We start from the raw sequence: 20,637 nt of genomic DNA on the forward strand, positions 1-20,637 counted from the left end.
AGTTGACGAAGGCTACATCCTACGTGGCAGCATCTATTTATCCAGAGATGAACTTGGTCAGTTCCAAACGGCAGTAGAGCTATATCCAACAAATGAGCAAGTTAAAGAAAGCAACGAAAACTACTTGCAGTCAACTGGGTGCCCTGTTGCTTACATTTGTATCTGAAAATACTCCAGATATTGTCCTGCCTTTGTCCAGCAATGACTCAGCTGTTGGTCTCTCCAAGTATTTTAATCTCTCAGTAAATGTCAGAATCATGCTGAGAGTCAACTTATGGGTGCAGGAGGTCTCGTCAATGGTTCACTAGGAACTATACGTTACATTACATATGCTCCTAATGCTCGCCCTCCAGTTCTTCCTCTGTTTATTAACTTCCTCTTCCTCTGTGGAATTGATAGCTATCAGGGACCTTTCATCTATGGTAATCTGTTTCCAATAATCCCCATAACACACTCTTCAAACGATGGCAGTATATTGCAATCTTGTAGACAGTTTCCCCTTACCTTAGCATACTCGATGACTATATCACAGAGATTAACTCTTCCAAAACTCAAAATAGATATAGGTAAAAAAGAGATAGCTATCAATCTTACCTATGTAAGCTATGTTGCATTCAGTCGAGTGAAAAAATAACTGACATAGTATTTTTAAACAGTTACAATAAAGATCGCTACGAGTCAATCTGTAAGTCCAAGGCCCATAGTGATAGATAGAATTTCATGATACGTTGGCATAGCAATTAATTAATGGCTTATTCTGACCTTATATTTATACCTTTAAATGATACAATAGAAATCAAATATATTGTTGAGAGTGAATGATTCTCTCTCTCTTTTTACCCTCATAATCTAGAAAATGAAAGTGCGAGCAGCCTCGCTCTGACTACACACTGATACAGCATTACTTAACTAGTTTAAATTTTTATTGAAACATTTACATTTAAAAGTAAATGTTACAATAAGATTTATATTTTGGTAAAGTAAAAACATAAATAAATAAAAATACTTATTAATTATCAAAATTTGAAAATGAAAAATTTATGAAGTTAAAAAATTTTTTTGCTTTGTTAGCAAAAGAAATATTAAAACTTACTTTCATAACAAACTAATATAGTATCTTTTTCCAGTTGAGTCACATTAATAATCTTCATATGTTCATTACGAGGTACAACTGTTTCTGTTCCATCTTTTTCCTCACCAAACCAATTAGCAGATGAATTTAAATTAATCATGTCCAATTTCATATTACCCCACTCTTTCCTAGATTAACCATTCATTATTGATTTTTAGTAAAACAAATTAATAAATTTTGAGGTAAAATTAATTTTTACCCTTTTCTAACTCCAACACAAATTAATGGATATTCCATATCTGGAGTGATGATCATTTCAAAAACTGATAAATTTGAAGGAATCCAACATTCAAATTGCTTTAATATATAATTAAAATAAACAATTAAAATACTGACAAAAATGTTTAAAGATAAATTTAAAAATTACCTTCAAAAGCATAAATTTATTTAGTGGGTTATACCACTGCATGAGAAAGAGTCCATTGGGCATTGCACCACAAAGATATTTGTAACCATTATAAGGATTTCTTCCAACACAACATTTTAAACAACCTTTAGTATCTGGTACTTTAATTGTTGCAGCAAATCGTCTATATATAACAAATTAATTTCTAACTTACTTTTTATTAAGCATCAATGAAAAAGAACAGAAATTTGATAAATTACCTTGGTACAAATCTTTCTGGAATTTTGTTCATTGTTAATGAAAATCTATTGGAATTTTTGGCATGCAAGAGTAACAAATCATGGCGATACAACTGAGGAGTTTTACCTTAAAACAAAATGTATTTATTAAAACAGATATTTACTTCATTTTTAAGGTAATTTAATTTAAATATTTACCTGAGAGTGTCATGAGCACATTTTGTATTGAAAACATCCAAACTGTCCTCCTTGGACACAACTACAAATGATATTTAATATTTTATTAAAATAATTTGAAAATTTAAAATTAATCAACTTAAAATTTTCATGTAAAAATTCATTAATGTTTTATTTTTCATTTATAATCTCATATGCTCTTTTTGGTTATATTGTAATACAAATTCCAATTAAGCATGGATTTAAAAGTGCAAAAATTTATGATTAGAATTACAAAAATGGCATTAACTGCTTTCTTATTTCAAATACAGCAAGTCTTCATTTAACATCTTTTCATTATAACTTTGTTGAGAAAAGATACATGTAATTACAGTGAAGCCTATCTATAACAGAACCTGTATATAGTGAAAACCTGTCTTTAACAGAAAATTTCTTCAGTTCCTTGAATTTTTTTGCAAAAATTAATGTAAATTAACCTATATATAGCAGAATCTGTCTAATGTGGAAACGGAAAAGAAAATCGGGCCATGTAAATCGGGACCATCGAGCCATCAATATCTTTATCATATTTAACACAAATTCAACAATTAGTTTACAAGCCAACCATCTATAAATCATAAAAAAGTAAAAAACACACATACACAATACAGAATAGCAAAATACCACTACTGTATTACAGTAATTTTATTGGGATTTGAATGGGAAGTTTTTGCATATTTTTATTAACAGCTGTTTTTACTTAACATAAATACGTGATGTAGTTATAAGTTGTGAAATTTAACACATTATTCCTGATATGAATAAAATGCACATTGGGCATATTATGCATGCTTTTTAAGTTTCATAAAGGATATCAGGCTATACAAATAGTAAAAAGTACTCGTAGTGTGTATGGGGATGATGCTTCTAAACTCTAAATGTGGTTTTGAAAGTTTCATTCAGGCTATTTTGAACTAAAGGATACAAAACACATGGGACCCCAAAAGCTGTTGAAAAGAAATTGCGGAAAGAAATTGTTAAAGATTGACAAATAACTCGTGAACTTGCAACAAATTTTAGTGTCAAAGACACATATTGTTGAAACACTTCATCTACTTGAAATAGTTGTAAAACATGCTGATGATTGTGTTTCGCATGCAGTGTTTTTTTTTTTTTTTTACTTATAAAAATTGTATGGAGTATAAATTGTCTGATGAAGGTAGGCAGCTGTAAGGTTTTATTTTATTTCTGAACTGGTTACTCATTTTTTATCTTAGAGAACTTTTTTATGGAGAATAAAAAAAGTAAAGTTAAAATAAAAATATTTGTTATTAACTGAAAATTTGTTCTAGCAGGTGGTGATTGTTCTGTCAAGTACCGAGATGCCACTGTATTTGATTAACACGATTTTGATATACGCAGTATATATTGAGAAATTAATTGCATTAATCAAGGGATACCTATAGTAGGTAACCTGTATATAGCAGAAACCTGACTACTATGGAAGAGTTGTTCAGACCTTTGGAGGTTCCATTACAGACAATTATGTCTGTATGTATAATTATTTTTGTTGAATTTTCTTTATTAATTAATAGTAAAATTGATTCTATGAGGTGGGAGGTAAATGCTAGAGGTTGCAATACAATCCAACAATAATATTAACTAAGTTCTTTTCTTGAAACCTGATTTAATATAATTTGCATTCATTATACTTTCAGTTTTTCTCAAATAATTTGAATCTCTATCCCCACAAACAACATGCAAGACATCACTTAATGTCAATGTACATCAGACAAACTTGTTCTGTTTGCATTTGCCATTTTAAATTTAAACAATGCCCTCTATAGTTCACTGGAATTGCTAATTATATTTCAACTGCATAGTGGGAGGAGGTGTTTCTTACAATTTTTTCTTTACAAACATTTATTCTTTATTACTCATCTTTATCACCACAAGTGATGATTTAACCTTTCTCATCATACCATCCACCACCACTACAATCACAGTCACTCACTGATTCCCAAAATTGGGTAAATAATTATTATCTAACTTGTTTTCAATAATATTTCTTAGAAATATTATTGAATATGACATGTATTCAAATTTTTATATTATTAACAACTGAATTCAAATTTATCTGAGATATTCTATAGAATGATGATGTCATCATATGATATATTTACATAAACAATATAAATTTAAACAATTAACTGAAGACTGATTATTTGAATCAAATTAATAAAATTAGGATTATTAACCATTGGGTTTAATCAATGCAAATTTGTCTTTTCTTAATGTTCCTAATATTTTTCAAATATCAAATAAATAATAACACTTGATTGTAATTGGTAAGAATTAAGAATAAAATTGATAAAATACAGAAAATATGGTTTTATTCTTACCTGATCCATACATGAATCATGTAATTGATTCAAATTGAGTGTGTAAATACCTTCCTCACATCCAATTAATATATGCTGATCTAAAAATAAAGCAATATATTAATTTAAAAACTGACCTAATTTGTAATGTCAGATATTGAAGAATTACTATAATTACAAAACATTTTACAATTGAACTCTTAATTAATTGCACATCATACATTGATTACCAAGACCTTAACTAATAATTAATCTTTGTTTATAATTGGTATTTCTAATCAAAATATAGGTAACAATACTCAGTTCAAAAAAATATATTTACATGCTAATTCAAATGGTTATTTGTTTACAATTATAAAGTAATCAAGAATAAATATTTTATAACTCAACATTTTTAATGCATATTTTTAATAACTAATATCTATTATTTGTTATTATGTCTCAACTCTATAGGATAAATAGAGGATATGACTCTTGTTAAAATTTTCCAGTCTGACTACATCATACACAATAAGAATTTAAGTTTTTATGGATTTATTGATAGAAATTTTAAAACAAATTCAAAAATTTTATTTCTCAAATACCTCGTGTTTCAGGATGTATCCAACTGGCAGTACAATAAATATGGAGTGGACAACCATCAAAGACTTTTGAAAAACATGCACCCATCTAAAAATGAAGTTTAAAACCTTTTAAACATAGAAGAATAATCTTCAGAAATTATTCTATAAAATAATAATAATAATAGACAAAAATTAGTACTAACGTGAACTTTAGGAGTTGGTGGTAAACCATTACTAACAGGTTTCTATGGAAAAAATTAGTTTAATTAAAAATAACATCTAATAATCAGTATAATGTAATTAACAATACACTTAATTATACAATAATTAGCATATATGCTTGTGAAAGTATGTTTTTTATTGTTATTGTCATAATTTTATTTATTGAATATAGAAAAAAAAACAAAGTTTACAATGACAAAAATGAACCACAATCAATCACATTATTCTACATCTAAAGTTGGAAGATTAAATTATAACTTTTTATTATTTTCATTTTGGACACTAAGAGAGTCTTTTCTCCAGGAACATTAAGGGTTTGGCCAGGCCTATAATGGAGCAGTCAGGTGGTGAGGGATGGTACACAACATATCTGGGACAGACCACAATGAAAAATTTATGCCCAGATTCAATCTTGGATCCCCAAGAGCATTAGGCTGATGCCTTAACTGCTTCATACATTTGGTCAGCCAAACTGCAATTTAAACAATATTCTCTCATCTGGTCATTTGCCATTTTCTCTGCATGGGACATCCATCTATAATATTCTGTATAATGAACCTATTTTTTAATCTGTCTATAATTTAATGTTTAAATATAATTTGTAAGTATAAAATTAATTTGTTGGGCTGCAATTTGAAAAAATTGTAGACCTATAAATTCCCACTGTTGTCTGTCTGTTTGTCTTTCCTTAATTTCAAGAATGGAGTTAGATAGATGAAAGACAAAACCAGATATGAAAATCTTAGGGGCAGGAGGCCCTTAGTAATTATATACAAACTTCCAATGCAAACCAGAAGTCACATTATTTCAATTCAAAACCTTTCCTCTGAAAGCAGTTAACAGATAACTAGCACGACTTGAGTGTTAATGGAAAAGCATAATATACAGGAGCAAGACTACAGTACTAATTTAAAGTGAAGAGTATTGCAGCCCAGCATTGTGATGATGTCACAAATAATTGCTTGTAATAGTATATAATATATAAGCATAAATTCAATCGTAAAATTAAATGTTTTTACTATTCTTAATCTACAGTTTTTCAATCATATGACATCATTTCCCTACTTCAAATTAAAATATATTATACATCTCAAATACTTTTAAATAAAAAAAATTTTATAACTATAATTAAATATAAAATTTATGTACAAAGTGCATTAGTAGTAGTACAACAATGTTTGAAGCATTGAAATTAAAAGCATTAGTTTTATTGCAAATGAAAAACTTTGTTTATATAAATTAGATGTCAACAAACCACTTGGATGATTTTCTATCTTGTGGTCAACTTGTGCTTCACCAATATTGGTGCAGGCTTGAAGTGCTCTATAGCATTCCTACTTCTAATGCACAATGTATCTACATTCTACATCACAAAACTATTGTTCTGTACATTGTGAGTGATAATTTGATGAAGAAGATGCATTCATTTTGTCTCACATGTCTTAACAGCTGAACAAAAAAAAAAAATTGAATCACGTTTTGTCACGATATAGTTATATTTGTATGAGAAATCAACTAAATGTGATGTACTGTACATATATGTCGATAGCAATAGCATAATTAATGTTTCCCGTGAGTCAAAGAAAGGTTTCCATAAGCATATATCATATATCAATATTTTTTATTTGGTTATATAATAATGAGTATACTTTTCATTTCAAATTTGAGTTAAGAATTAATTAATGGAATAAAACAAAAACAATTATACAGCAATGAGAAATATCTTTAGAAAAGTTTTTGAATTCAGTTTATTTTACTTACAGGCGATGCTTGTTTTTTCTTGTAATTTCCATCTTCACTATTTTCATCATCAGCATTTTCTTTTTCATCTTCTTCACTCAATTGATTACTTTGATCAGAATCATCAACTTTTTTATATTCTTCTACAAAAATATTAAATTTATGAAGAATTTATAATTCTTTATTTAAAAATTTTAGAAATACTTGAATATCTATATAATATTTCAATTTATTATTTATATCTTAACATACCCTCAGAAAGTTGTTCTTCACTGCTTGCTATTCTATCAATAAATGATATCTTAGATAATTCTTCAGTACCTTCAGTTTCTGTTGAGGTATTCTATTCAAAATTAAATATATAAAAATATTTTATCAAAATTTAATTTAAATTATTAGAACTATTACAAATATATACATAATGAAATTCAAAATGGTCATATAAAGAAATAATAAAGTAATTCAAATAATACTTAAGCCCATTAGAAAAACTAGTTTGCAAATCTTACTTTTTCTCTATTATCCTTCATTGGCAGTGTGCATCTGTAACATTTTATGAAAAATATTATATCAGATATGTCTTAAAATTTATAAAAGTGTATTATATTTTAAATGTAGCAGCATTTTAGAAGAGTTATTCATTCAATATTTGATTACTAGAACTGTGTAATAAAAATATTGACTTGTATCTTACTGATAATTTGATAAGCTAACTTAAACAAATTTCTAAATATTGAAGTTATTATTATAAATTATTTTATCATTATTTCATAAAATATATTTATATAGATAGATAATAAAGTAAGTCCAATAAGACAGCTGCATTTACATCTCTGATGTTTTGAAACCATCATCAAAATACATTTATAATGAATATTAAATCTGTTTGTAAAAGTTGTTCAAGCATTCATTTTAATATCATTCATAACAATAACATTTATCTTCACATTTAAAAACTATTATACATTATCCATCTGTCAATTTTATCCCAGAAATGATGTTGAGAAACTTTAAAATGCTTTTTATTCTTCTAAAAAGCAGAAATTCAGAAATTATCCTGAGATTTTAAAGTTTATTTCCTCTTACATCAACATCTCTTATTCCCCTTGTATCAGTTACATCCAAATTATTGATATTTAAATTAAAATTTGCATATTTTCTTGCTAAGATGATTTTAAAAAGTTAAAGATTAAAGAACAAGGAAACACTGAAAAACAAACTATTAGAAAAATTGATAATCAAAAATTAATGTTACAGTGTAAATAATTTATTTTAGAATAAATTCAGAAAATAATTTTTATTATTATATGAAAAAGCTTTCAAATGCAAAGTCATGCTGTTAAATTGTTTATGCAATTGAAAAGAAATTTTCTATTCATTCTTTACTTCATAACTGGATACATAGGTAGACACTGGGCATCTTTAACATCACTCTGTATTCAAGAATATCTTACAGCATCTAGTGGAAACCAACCTCACCAGTGAAGGCTAAGAGCTGTTCAGTGCACTGTCAGGAAATTTTAATTGTAAATGTATATATTTTAAAAAAGTATATGTATTAGTTAGCACCGCTTTACTAAATGTCTAAAAAAAAAAATATATCAGTAAAAATATTTTGTGTTTATAACAAGAAAAAGTAAAAATTATTCAATATTAGCAATACTAAAGTTTGTGTAAAAAACTAAAATAAATAAATAAAAAATAATGAAGGTTGAAATAGGAAATAGAAAATTCAAGCTTAAAAATATCAGAAATAAAATGAAAAAAAAAAAATCTTACTGCTCTGAAAATTTAAGATCTTCTTCTAATTCAGCCAAGAACTTATTATGTACTCTCCTGAAATTTTAGTAGATTAGCTTAATATTAGTAACATTTAGTATCTATATCTTTAGTTTTGTCATAAAATGTTGACTAAATTGTTATTTTATTTAAAATGCATTATTTTTATAATTATTATTATTTCATAAAAATGGATATTTCTATTACTTTTATAAAAAGAAAATAAAAATCATCATCAGATTACCTGGAAAATGTTATTGTATTTCATTACTTTGTTTAATGCTTATTTATATATCTGATATTTCTTATCAGTTAAATAATTTTCTTCATCTCCAATAAATTTTTTTCCTATTTTTTAAACTCAATTCTGTTTATCTTTCTTTTGTAAAAGGTTTGATCTTTATTCAAAAAAAATTTATCAAATGCATCCTATGTAAACAATATCCATAAAAAATGTTTCATAGAAAAAAATAAATGAAAGTTAAATAATCCAATATAAAAAGTGTGTGATGGATGTGATGAATATTTTCAACAAAGCTTTTTTTCCCCTTAGACAATTTTCATAATCATCATATAGCAGATGTTTGTCTTTATCTGCATAATGCTTGGAATTTACTAACAATTACTATGTTTAATTACTTGATTTTTCTGAAAATAGCATGCAGTCAGAATGGGTGCAAGAACATTAGATAAGCTGTTTTCCTAAAAGAGCAATTTGATATATTTATTCATGTATAATATAAAAAAAACAAAATTAATGGAAAGTAATTTGGACATATCAAAAATTCAAATTTCATTGTCATAGGATTTTATGAAGAATTTATTAATTTTAAAACAGTGGATGTGAGATTTTTATTCATACTCTGTAAACAAATAAATAATATTGTTATGTAAGGTCTTATGCATTCAAGTTACTTTACTTGAAAGGAAATTATTTTCATTAGCTGGATCATTTTTCCTATTTCTTAAAATGATGATGAATTTAAGTTACTTTGAATAAATACATAAAAATAATTATCTAACTTTTTTATTTATTCTTACAGTTACAAAATAAGAAACAATTTTTAAATAAGTAAAATGATAGATTTGTTTTTATATTAATACTCATTTAAATTTATTGTTTGCATAATCACTTTGCTAGACTTTAAAAAATTCACTTATATAAAACAGAAGATAATGCTATTGAGTTATGAAGAGCTTTGAATGATTTTCCACAAGTGAATCTAGGTTTATACTACCAAAGAACTTTTTTGTAGTTGATCAAGAAAAATTTCCATTTGAAGAAATAACAACTTAACTGAAGAATTAACAAAAAAGAAATGATGTTTCATTTGAGAGTAAAGTTGATAATGATAAAAGATAAGTTTGTGAAATGAAAGCTAAAGAAACTAAAATGTGTGTTCACAAAATTTATGGTATCTTCAGGAGAATTAAAATGACAAAGATGTTATGCTCTTAACATTTATAAAAAATAACGACAACAACCAAGAAAAAGTTCAAAACTATTGATAGATAATGCAAAAATATCTTTTCAAAAAAGTTTTTTATTATTTGCATTGTATACCTGCAATGAATTATTGTTGTTTATATTTCTTTACCATTAATAGTACAAAAGCTTCATAAGCAAAAATAAAGCATTCTAAAGCATGGAGGATGTGTTATGATTTTTTTTATAAAATTTCTTACTGTAGATTTGTGCTAAATGTCATGTAATATTACTGAAACTTGAATTAAGTCTTCAAAGTGAAAGTTATATAAGTTTTTTGTTTTAGAGATCTATATTTTCAAATTCTAACACAAATATAAGAACATGTTAATCTGTAAATATTCTGTTATATAAAACAAACTATTTTGAGTTTTACTTTCTTAATATACCTTCATTGTCAAATTTTAATTTTTGATTCATATCTAAATTTTTCATGACTAAAACACTTGTAAAACTTCTCCACTATCTAGACCTCAATAATAAATATTGATACATACAGTAATATATTGATAAATATTGGTGTTTTATACTTGTTATATATTACACATTGATAGCAATGATTATCAATATTAATTTTAAAAAAATACTTAAATGTTTTAAGTTTCCAAATATAAGAAATTAAGATGAAAATTCAATAGCAATTCTTTAAAAATTTTTTTCATATTAGATTACAAGTAATAGAATCAATAGTAGAAAAATTTTAATTCTAACATTATTGCAGGGAATTTTTTTTTTAATATAAAATTTCTTAATGTAGCAAATTTTTCAAAATATATTTATATTAACTATATCTTTAATGACTAAGTTCTGATCAAAAACTGAAAATAACAAGGAATAATTGGAGACATTACAAAGAAAATGATATGGACTCAAACTTATTTTGCTAACAAGTGTTCTTGAATTTTCAAAAAAATTTTGAATAAAAATATTTACTATACACTCTTACTTAGTAGTAACTAAATTGTGAAAACCAAAGAGACGGAGGAAAAATGATTCAAGCAATATAATTTATTAGTTACTCTGTATCATGAATACTTTAATTAGATATTGATATATCAAGTATTGGAAAATTATCAATATCCTTTCAAAAAGTAAATAAATGAAGTTAGTAAGAAAAAGTGCAGTTAAGGGAAATATGTATTTTTCAATAATTTTTGATTAATTTTGATGAAAAAGTTTATATATGAAATTCATTGATTCATTTTTTGGCAATATTAAATTGTTCTCTAGTTGAATTTTAAATGGTAGCTGTATTACGTATTATATAGGTAAATGTCTCTTCAATCCGAACAAAATTTCGGTAGACTTTCTCACAGCTCTACAGGTTAAAAATCTCCTTTATTGTTTTTCACATATGCATTTCGGGCAAGTTTAATTTTCCTGCCCCTCTTCAGTGCTACAAAACAAATTCATATTGAATTTACACAAAACAACTTTATAGTAGAAAATGCTTACAAGACATAAAAAGACACTTTATAATACCTTAAGATTTTCCCACATGTTCTTTCATCTTTTTTACAGTACTTGTACTATCAATTTACAATGTTTTCAAATTTATAATTTCCTCTTAAGGGTGTTTTACATCGAAATCCGTACCATTATGCTACACAACTAATTACAAATTATAATTATTAGTAACATTTTAAATCACTTATTTATAACAAATTTTTTCCNCACTGTGAGAAAAATATATATAAACGTAAATTCAAAGAACATATAGAAATAATGAAATACAGTGGTAATAATTTAATAAACATTTCCAATGGCATGCAAATCGACCAGCAATGGTATAACATGATAGGGGGCGCAACAAGTCAATAGTTTATATTTCTAAGATTATACATTGTCGTGAAAATTTTATTGTATGTTGAACCTTTTTAAAGTTTATACAACGTATACTACTCTGTTATTGTTGTGACACTTTTAAAGAAAAACATGTATGTATTTTTTTTAGTAAATATTTTTTTAAAGGAAAAAATTTGTTATAAATAAGTGATTTAAAATGTTACTAATAATTATAATTTGTAATTAGTTGTGTAGCATAATAGTACGGATTTCGATGTAAAACACCCTTAAGAGGAAATTATAAATTTGAAAACATTGTAAATTGATAGTACAAGTACTGTAAAAAAGATGAAAGAACATGTGGGAAAATCTTAAGGTATTATAAAGTGTCTTTTTATGTCTTGTAAGCATTTTCTACTATAAAGTTGTTTTGTGTAAATTCAATATGAATTTCTTTTGTAGCACTGAAGAGGGGCAGGAAAATTAAACTTGCCCGAAATGCATATGTGAAAAACAATAAAGGAGATTTTTAACCTGTAGAGCTGTGAGAAAGTCTACCGAAATTTTGTTCGGATTGAAGAGACATTTACCTATATAATTGTTCTCTAGTGTTAAAAAAATCAATCAAATAATACGGAATGTCTATAATAAACTGTTTTCATATTATTTGCCATAGTAGCTTCTTTTTTCATCATATCATGTGACTCAAACTCATTTACAGACCTATTACTACACACGACTCTTTATTATTTACCATTCTTCAATTTAGTGTCAATTTCAAAAGTGAACACAAATGGTGGACTTAAATTGAAGTTAGACTGTATTTCAATAACATTCAATATTAAGATCATATGTCAAGATAATTTAATAATTTAAGTTGAGTATAATAAAACTTTTACATTTCAAAAATATTATAGTAGTTAGTTTTAGTTTAATATATATTTTAACTTCAAAGACATTTTGTATTTTGAATTTTGTTGTAATTTTTTTTATTTTTTGTGCTTACTCTGAAATTATAAGTATTAAAAAAGTGCTCATTTACAAAAAATGTTATGAACATCTCTATAGATTACTAATAGCTTTGCTTTTAATTGTTCTAAATTTGTAAAATATGCAGTTATACCAAAATTATCAATTTCTAAAATATTTGAAAAAGATATATGTATTATTTCCATCTTAATCTAACAAAAATATATATATTTTTTTATTTAAAATTCAAAATATATATTGATATATATACACTAGNTAACTATATCTTTAATGACTAAGTTCTGATCAAAAACTGAAAATAACAAGGAATAATTGGAGACATTACAAAGAAAATGATATGGACTCAAACTTATTTTGCTAACAAGTGTTCTTGAATTTTCAAAAAAATTTTGAATAAAAATATTTACTATACACTCTTACTTAGTAGTAACTAAATTGTGAAAACCAAAGAGACGGAGGAAAAATGATTCAAGCAATATAATTTATTAGTTACTCTGTATCATGAATACTTTAATTAGATATTGATATATCAAGTATTGGAAAATTATCAATATCCTTTCAAAAAGTAAATAAATGAAGTTAGTAAGAAAAAGTGCAGTTAAGGGAAATATGTATTTTTCAATAATTTTTGATTAATTTTGATGAAAAAGTTTATATATGAAATTCATTGATTCATTTTTTGGCAATATTAAATTGTTCTCTAGTTGAATTTTAAATGGTAGCTGTATTACGTATTATATAGGTAAATGTCTCTTCAATCCGAACAAAATTTCGGTAGACTTTCTCACAGCTCTACAGGTTAAAAATCTCCTTTATTGTTTTTCACATATGCATTTCGGGCAAGTTTAATTTTCNATATATAATTAATAGAATATAGAATAATTTTAAGAATAAGAAACTCAAGTTAAAATACATTATAAAGTAAAAAATAGTATTGCTCAAATTCTAAATGTTAAGAAAAGATTACAATTTAATTCTCTAATACAAACAATTCTGATCATCAATGAAAAAACAAAAATAAAAATTATTAAAAAATAAATGGTATTATTTTTTCTTTTCATTTTTGATGCTACATTCTAAGGACATTAAACAACATTTTTCTAATTATACCACTCATGAGTTTGATCAGACTCACAACAGGGAGAGCCAGATGGAAAGGAATGGGATGGGCTCTGTCCCGACTTACCACCTAGCTACCACAGACAGAGCATCTACAAAAAACTGAGTTCCCTACCCAAATTTGAGTGCCAAGTTGTTTTTTACTGTCTTGGCCATCCATCCACTAACTGTTAAAGTTTTGTAGATCTTCCATAAATAAAATAATTAATAGTGGTGTTATCATCATTAAATAGAAAAGTTTTCAATTATCAAATACATGTACTTACTTTTTCTGAACTTGATGATAAGTTGGTAACAAGAGGAGAATTAAACTGTATACTTTCCACTGGAAAAATTAATTAATTATTTTTAAAAATTAGAATTAAATATTCTTGTCTTTAAAATAAGTAATAGTTCTTACTATGAAGTTCTGACTGAGTTTTCAAAGGACACCTTGCAGATCGTTTGGATGAAATTCTCCTTGGTACATTTGATAATATCTAAGTTCAAAAAATAAATAAATATATGTGAATTGCTATAAGTTATTTAAAAATTATAATTTTTAAACGTTTCTATTAATTAAACACAGCACAATATTATTATTTAGAGTTAGAGATGATTAATTAAGTTTTTATCAATAGAGATACAAAAGCACTATCATTACAATAAATCTTTAATTATTATTCTTACAACACACTAATTTAATTGTAATTAATAAATAACAAATTAAATCTATATAATTTATTTGTAAAATTAAAAATAACTTTTTTTTATTAAATTCCAATAATTTAAATATAAAAAATTTCAAAATGTCAAGCAATAATAACAAATATTACTATTTTTATTATAAACTACATATGAAATTTTCTTTAAATTCATAAGAATTCTTACAACTCCTTATATCTGATAAAAAAAAANAAACAATAACTCTTAACAATATTGCAAATGAAATCCAGATGATATAAATATGATTGCAATAATGAAAAAGTAAAAAATAGTACTTTTTAAAAACCAAAATTCTACAAGATATTGAAAACTTTAACATTATAATTTAGAATAGCAGAGTTCTTAGACAATAATTTTCTCAAAATTTTATGATTAGTAGTTGTATATAGATGATTTAAAATAACATTTTTCACTTAAATTATTAATTTTCCTATATTCCTATCATTTTTCTGTCTTACAGATAATTAAAATAAAATTTTTCCTAATTGTATTTTGCAATTTACACATATTATTTTACAATATCTACTATTAAGAGAGATTGGAATTAGTAATAATTAGATTGAAATTAATTATAAATTGAAAAATTATCCCTCTCTATTTCCCATTTTGCAAATCATAAATAATTCATGCAGACATTTAATGATCAGATTCTGTCAAATTTTAACTGCTGAAATTTTTCAGATGTACTGTTTATTACAATTTTTATTTTAGATCACTAATTTTAAAAAATCTATTATTACAAATAAATGAATTCTAAGTACTTTTGCAAATTTTTTAAAATTTATTGAATGCAATTATTAAATCTGTAGATTGTATTATGTCAGAACTATAAAGATCTTTGTAAATTTGAATTCTTGTACAGATGTAAAATATTTAATATAAAAATCTTTCTCACACAATTGTAAATAAAAATTTTGATTATATTATCCTCCAACTTATATCACTCTAATTATTACTTTACCTAAAAACACCTACTTGTGAATAACTTCCGATGACTCTGAATCTTGTTCCATCCATGCCGATGCTAGATCATAACCATTTTCTGTTTCTGGTATCTATAATTTAATACATGTGAATTTAAGTACTCAAAGTTTATAAAAATTATAATACAAAAGTATGTTTTTTATTATTGAAAAATTTGTAAAGATGCAAAATATCAGTTATACTGTTTGTCAGAACAATAAATAGAAATATTTTCTCTCATTCACTCTTAGAACCTAGCATTAATATATTTGATATTTTTATAATTATATATATTGCAGTTTATAAATATATTATAATAAAGCAAAAATTTTTAACTTTAAAGAAGTAAACAATAAATATACTAACTTTGCAGAAATAAACAAGTATCATATTGAGAGAGCCATACAATTTTTCATCATTCATACTTTCTCAAAATTTCAGTGTATTTAGTATAATTATGTGTACAGTATGTACAGTAATGTGTAACATTACATACTTGTGTACAGTATGTAACATTACATATTGTTATTGAAAATTGTATCATTTTAGTTCTACAATTTATTAAATTCATTTAATAATAAATAAAAAGTTCCTAAAATGACAAAACAGCCTTAATTCTAACAGATTTATTTTTAAGTTACTGCAGACCTCTATCTACAATTTATTACATAAATTTGAAAAATGAAAAATTTACAATTTTTAATTGTTTATTTATAATTAGGTTAAATGTAATTACTGAATTATAAACATTAGATGACAAGATTGCTTAATCATCATGTTTGTCTTTTAGAACTATTATTATTTGCATTTGAGTGACCTGCATTATTTTCCATTTAAAATTTCTCTCTCATGAGTTTTTTCTGAAAAAAATGAGTGAGTGAGAGAGAGAAAAACTGTTTTTTTTTCAACTACCATAATAGCTATCTTTAAGTTATAAACATAGAAAAAAGTAATTAATATATTTAAAAATGCAAAAACAAAAAAAATTCAACTCAAAAATTTCTTTAATTTGTATTTAAAATTATTTTTTACTTTTTTATTGTTAAATTATATATAAACAATATATTTTATTCATTCATTAAAATATTGTTTTGCAAAATTTTGACGTTAAAAAAATTAAATATATAATTAATAGAATATAGAATAATTTTAAGAATAAGAAACTCAAGTTAAAATACATTATAAAGTAAAAAATAGTATTGCTCAAATTCTAAATGTTAAGAAAAGATTACAATTTAATTCTCTAATACAAACAATTCTGATCATCAATGAAAAAACAAAAATAAAAATTATTAAAAAATAAATGGTATTATTTTTTCTTTTCATTTTTGATGCTACATTCTAAGGACATTAAACAACATTTTTCTAATTATACCACTCATGAGTTTGATCAGACTCACAACAGGGAGAGCCAGATGGAAAGGAATGGGATGGGCTCTGTCCCGACTTACCACCTAGCTACCACAGACAGAGCATCTACAAAAAACTGAGTTCCCTACCCAAATTTGAGTGCCAAGTTGTTTTTTACTGTCTTGGCCATCCATCCACTAACTGTTAAAGTTTTGTAGATCTTCCATAAATAAAATAATTAATAGTGGTGTTATCATCATTAAATAGAAAAGTTTTCAATTATCAAATACATGTACTTACTTTTTCTGAACTTGATGATAAGTTGGTAACAAGAGGAGAATTAAACTGTATACTTTCCACTGGAAAAATTAATTAATTATTTTTAAAAATTAGAATTAAATATTCTTGTCTTTAAAATAAGTAATAGTTCTTACTATGAAGTTCTGACTGAGTTTTCAAAGGACACCTTGCAGATCGTTTGGATGAAATTCTCCTTGGTACATTTGATAATATCTAAGTTCAAAAAATAAATAAATATATGTGAATTGCTATAAGTTATTTAAAAATTATAATTTTTAAACGTTTCTATTAATTAAACACAGCACAATATTATTATTTAGAGTTAGAGATGATTAATTAAGTTTTTATCAATAGAGATACAAAAGCACTATCATTACAATAAATCTTTAATTATTATTCTTACAACACACTAATTTAATTGTAATTAATAAATAACAAATTAAATCTATATAATTTATTTGTAAAATTAAAAATAACTTTTTTTTATTAAATTCCAATAATTTAAATATAAAAAATTTCAAAATGTCAAGCAATAATAACAAATATTACTATTTTTATTATAAACTACATATGAAATTTTCTTTAAATTCATAAGAATTCTTACAACTCCTTATATCTGATAAAAAAAAACATCAACACGGTTAGTTAATATTATACTAATGGTACTAATTTTAATGTAAATTATATCTGCTAAAGTTATTGCTTCATTTAAATAATGTTTATTTTATTTGTAGAAAAACTTTAATGCCTACAGTTATTTACAGTAGAGATTTATCATGTAAATGTGGTCTTTGTTTCCTATTTATGAGGAAAAATAAATTTTTCTGTAGCAGATTTTGGGTGCCTTTGTTGTTTGTATTTTCCTATGGAATTTTTCTAGTTTAATATTATATAACTCCAAATGAATAAATAAATATTGGAATGATAAAGATATTTACTGCTTTAAAGAAATAAATATCTTTATATGTTCTGCTTTCATATATATTATTATATTAAGTTTAACCTATCTAAATATTATAGACTTTATTCTTATCTATGGATTCTATTACAGTTCCAGTTCCAAGTACAAAGTCCTCCTCCTACAAATTTTTTTCCTACATAAAAGGTTTTGCATTTGTCTAGGCTGAACCCAATTTATATATCATTAGAATGCATGAATGTAATTTTTTGATGATAATTGATTTGTGTTTATATGGATACATATGTTTTATATTACTCATGTGCAGTTTATGAGATAATGTGCATACTTTGTATTAGTTTGTATTAAATATCTTTAACACAATATAATTTATTAAATAGCATTTGTATTTCAAATGTAAAATAATTTTTAAAACTGAATGTTTACTTATCTAAAAAGAGATTTGGAAATCTAGATATTGTAAAGCTTTATTTGAAGCAATGATTCACTCTACAGTATTGTTATTTTAAAACAAATTTACTTATCTTATACAAATAACTTCTTAAATTTCAAAAGCTAATTCTTTAACAAGTTAATTAATTTTTATTATATGATAATTAAAAGTATGAAATATTTTTTGAAAAACAAAAAATAAAATAAAATTTTACCCCATCTTCGTTTTGATCAAGTTCACTATAAATTTGAATTCTTGTACAGATGTAAAATATTTAATATAAAAATCTTTCTCACACAATTGTAAATAAAAATTTTGATTATATTATCCTCCAACTTATATCACTCTAATTATTACTTTACCTAAAAACACCTACTTGTGAATAACTTCCGATGACTCTGAATCTTGTTCCATCCATGCCGATGCTAGATCATAACCATTTTCTGTTTCTGGTATCTATAATTTAATACATGTGAATTTAAGTACTCAAAGTTTATAAAAATTATAATACAAAAGTATGTTTTTTATTATTGAAAAATTTGTAAAGATGCAAAATATCAGTTATACTGTTTGTCAGAACAATAAATAGAAATATTTTCTCTCATTCATTCTTAGAACCTAGCATTAATATATTTGATATTTTTATAATTATATATATTGCAGTTTATAAATATATTATAATAAAGCAAAAATTTTTAACTTTAAAGAAGTAAACAATAAATATACTAACTTTGCAGAAATAAACAAGTATCATATTGAGAGAGCCATACAATTTTTCATCATTCATACTTTCTCAAAATTTCAGTGTATTTAGTATAATTATGTGTACAGTATGTACAGTAATGTGTAACATTACATACTTGTGTACAGTATGTAACATTACATATTGTTATTGAAAATTGTATCATTTTAGTTCTACAATTTATTAAATTCATTTAATAATAAATAAAAAGTTCCTAAAATGACAAAACAGCCTTAATTCTAACAGATTTATTTTTAAGTTACTGCAGACCTCTATCTACAATTTATTACATAAATTTGAAAAATGAAAAATTTACAATTTTTAATTGTTTATTTATAATTAGGTTAAATGTAATTACTGAATTATAAACATTAGATGACAAGATTGCTTAATCATCATGTTTGTCTTTTAGAACTATTATTATTTGCATTTGAGTGACCTGCATTATTTTCCATTTAAAATTTCTCTCTCATGAGTTTTTTCTGAAAAAAATGAGTGAGTGAGAGAGAGAAAAACTGTTTTTTTTTCAACTACCATAATAGCTATCTTTAAGTTGAGCTGCCATGTTACCTTTCAATTTAAAACTATTATGAAAACATTTTTCTTTCGATAAAGTAAACATCTTTAAGTTACAAGCATAGAAATAAATATAATTTAAATTGTTTGAATGAATACATTTTACTGCATAAAATTTAAATTTTTAAAAGTGTTTAAAATGAAATAAGGGTAATATTTAGATAAACTTTCCATTATCAATCAACGAATCAATCACAAAAATACTATAGATATATGAAGATAATGATTAAAATAATGCAAATTATGTGTTAATTGACGATGGAAAGTTTAGCCAAAAATCATAATTAAAAAAGAAACATTATAATTCAAGTGAAATAAGAATTTTTATTAGTATTTAGACTGACAAATACTTCACAAGAACTCCTATTAGATTTAGATAGAATAGTTCATCAGAGATAGAAAATATTGATAATACGTAATTATATTACATTATTTTGATAATTTTATTTACTAAAAAAGCCATATATCCATATAAAATATCTTTCCAATTCATTACTATTCTTTACCTAATTTCTCATATCTTTATTTTGTATAGAAAATGAGAAATTTAAGGCATTATAATTCAAACAATCACAATAAAATAGCGAACAAATATTGTTTATAAAATCAATTTTAAAGCAATTTCGAGCAATTTAAATTCTCGAATGCTAAATTTTCATAATCATTTTCTCTACGAAAAATACCAGCAAAACGTATAATTGATTAAGTTTT

At 24.5% G+C, this 20,637-nt stretch overlaps 1 protein-coding gene across 1 annotated transcript in view; it reads right to left on the bottom strand.

Annotated features, from left to right (window-relative positions):
* LOC111631487 (mitogen-activated protein kinase kinase kinase kinase 5-like) overlaps positions 1-20,637 on the bottom strand; it is a 64,940-nt gene that overhangs the window by 5,123 nt on the left and 39,180 nt on the right. Inside the window, exons 11-27 of the mRNA XM_023375731.1 lie at positions 18,985-19,064; positions 18,823-18,862; positions 17,391-17,469; positions 17,257-17,315; positions 15,619-15,698; positions 8,559-8,615; positions 7,289-7,322; positions 7,032-7,122; positions 6,801-6,922; positions 5,021-5,062; positions 4,839-4,923; positions 4,276-4,355; positions 1,916-1,976; positions 1,739-1,844; positions 1,500-1,662; positions 1,332-1,429; positions 1,094-1,260 (exon numbers count right to left, since the gene is read on the bottom strand). Of these exons, the coding sequence (XP_023231499.1) occupies positions 1,094-1,260; positions 1,332-1,429; positions 1,500-1,662; positions 1,739-1,844; positions 1,916-1,976; positions 4,276-4,355; positions 4,839-4,923; positions 5,021-5,062; positions 6,801-6,922; positions 7,032-7,122; positions 7,289-7,322; positions 8,559-8,615; positions 15,619-15,698; positions 17,257-17,315; positions 17,391-17,469; positions 18,823-18,862; positions 18,985-19,064 (1,444 nt within the window). The remainder of the gene's footprint in view (positions 1-1,093; positions 1,261-1,331; positions 1,430-1,499; positions 1,663-1,738; positions 1,845-1,915; positions 1,977-4,275; positions 4,356-4,838; positions 4,924-5,020; positions 5,063-6,800; positions 6,923-7,031; positions 7,123-7,288; positions 7,323-8,558; positions 8,616-15,618; positions 15,699-17,256; positions 17,316-17,390; positions 17,470-18,822; positions 18,863-18,984; positions 19,065-20,637) is intronic.

The sequence above is a fragment of the Centruroides sculpturatus genome, unplaced genomic scaffold, assembly GCF_000671375.1.
Source record: "Centruroides sculpturatus isolate CEXI.00-Female unplaced genomic scaffold, Cexi_2.0 scaffold518, whole genome shotgun sequence".
In the NCBI taxonomy this organism is placed as follows: domain Eukaryota; kingdom Metazoa; phylum Arthropoda; class Arachnida; order Scorpiones; family Buthidae; genus Centruroides; species Centruroides sculpturatus.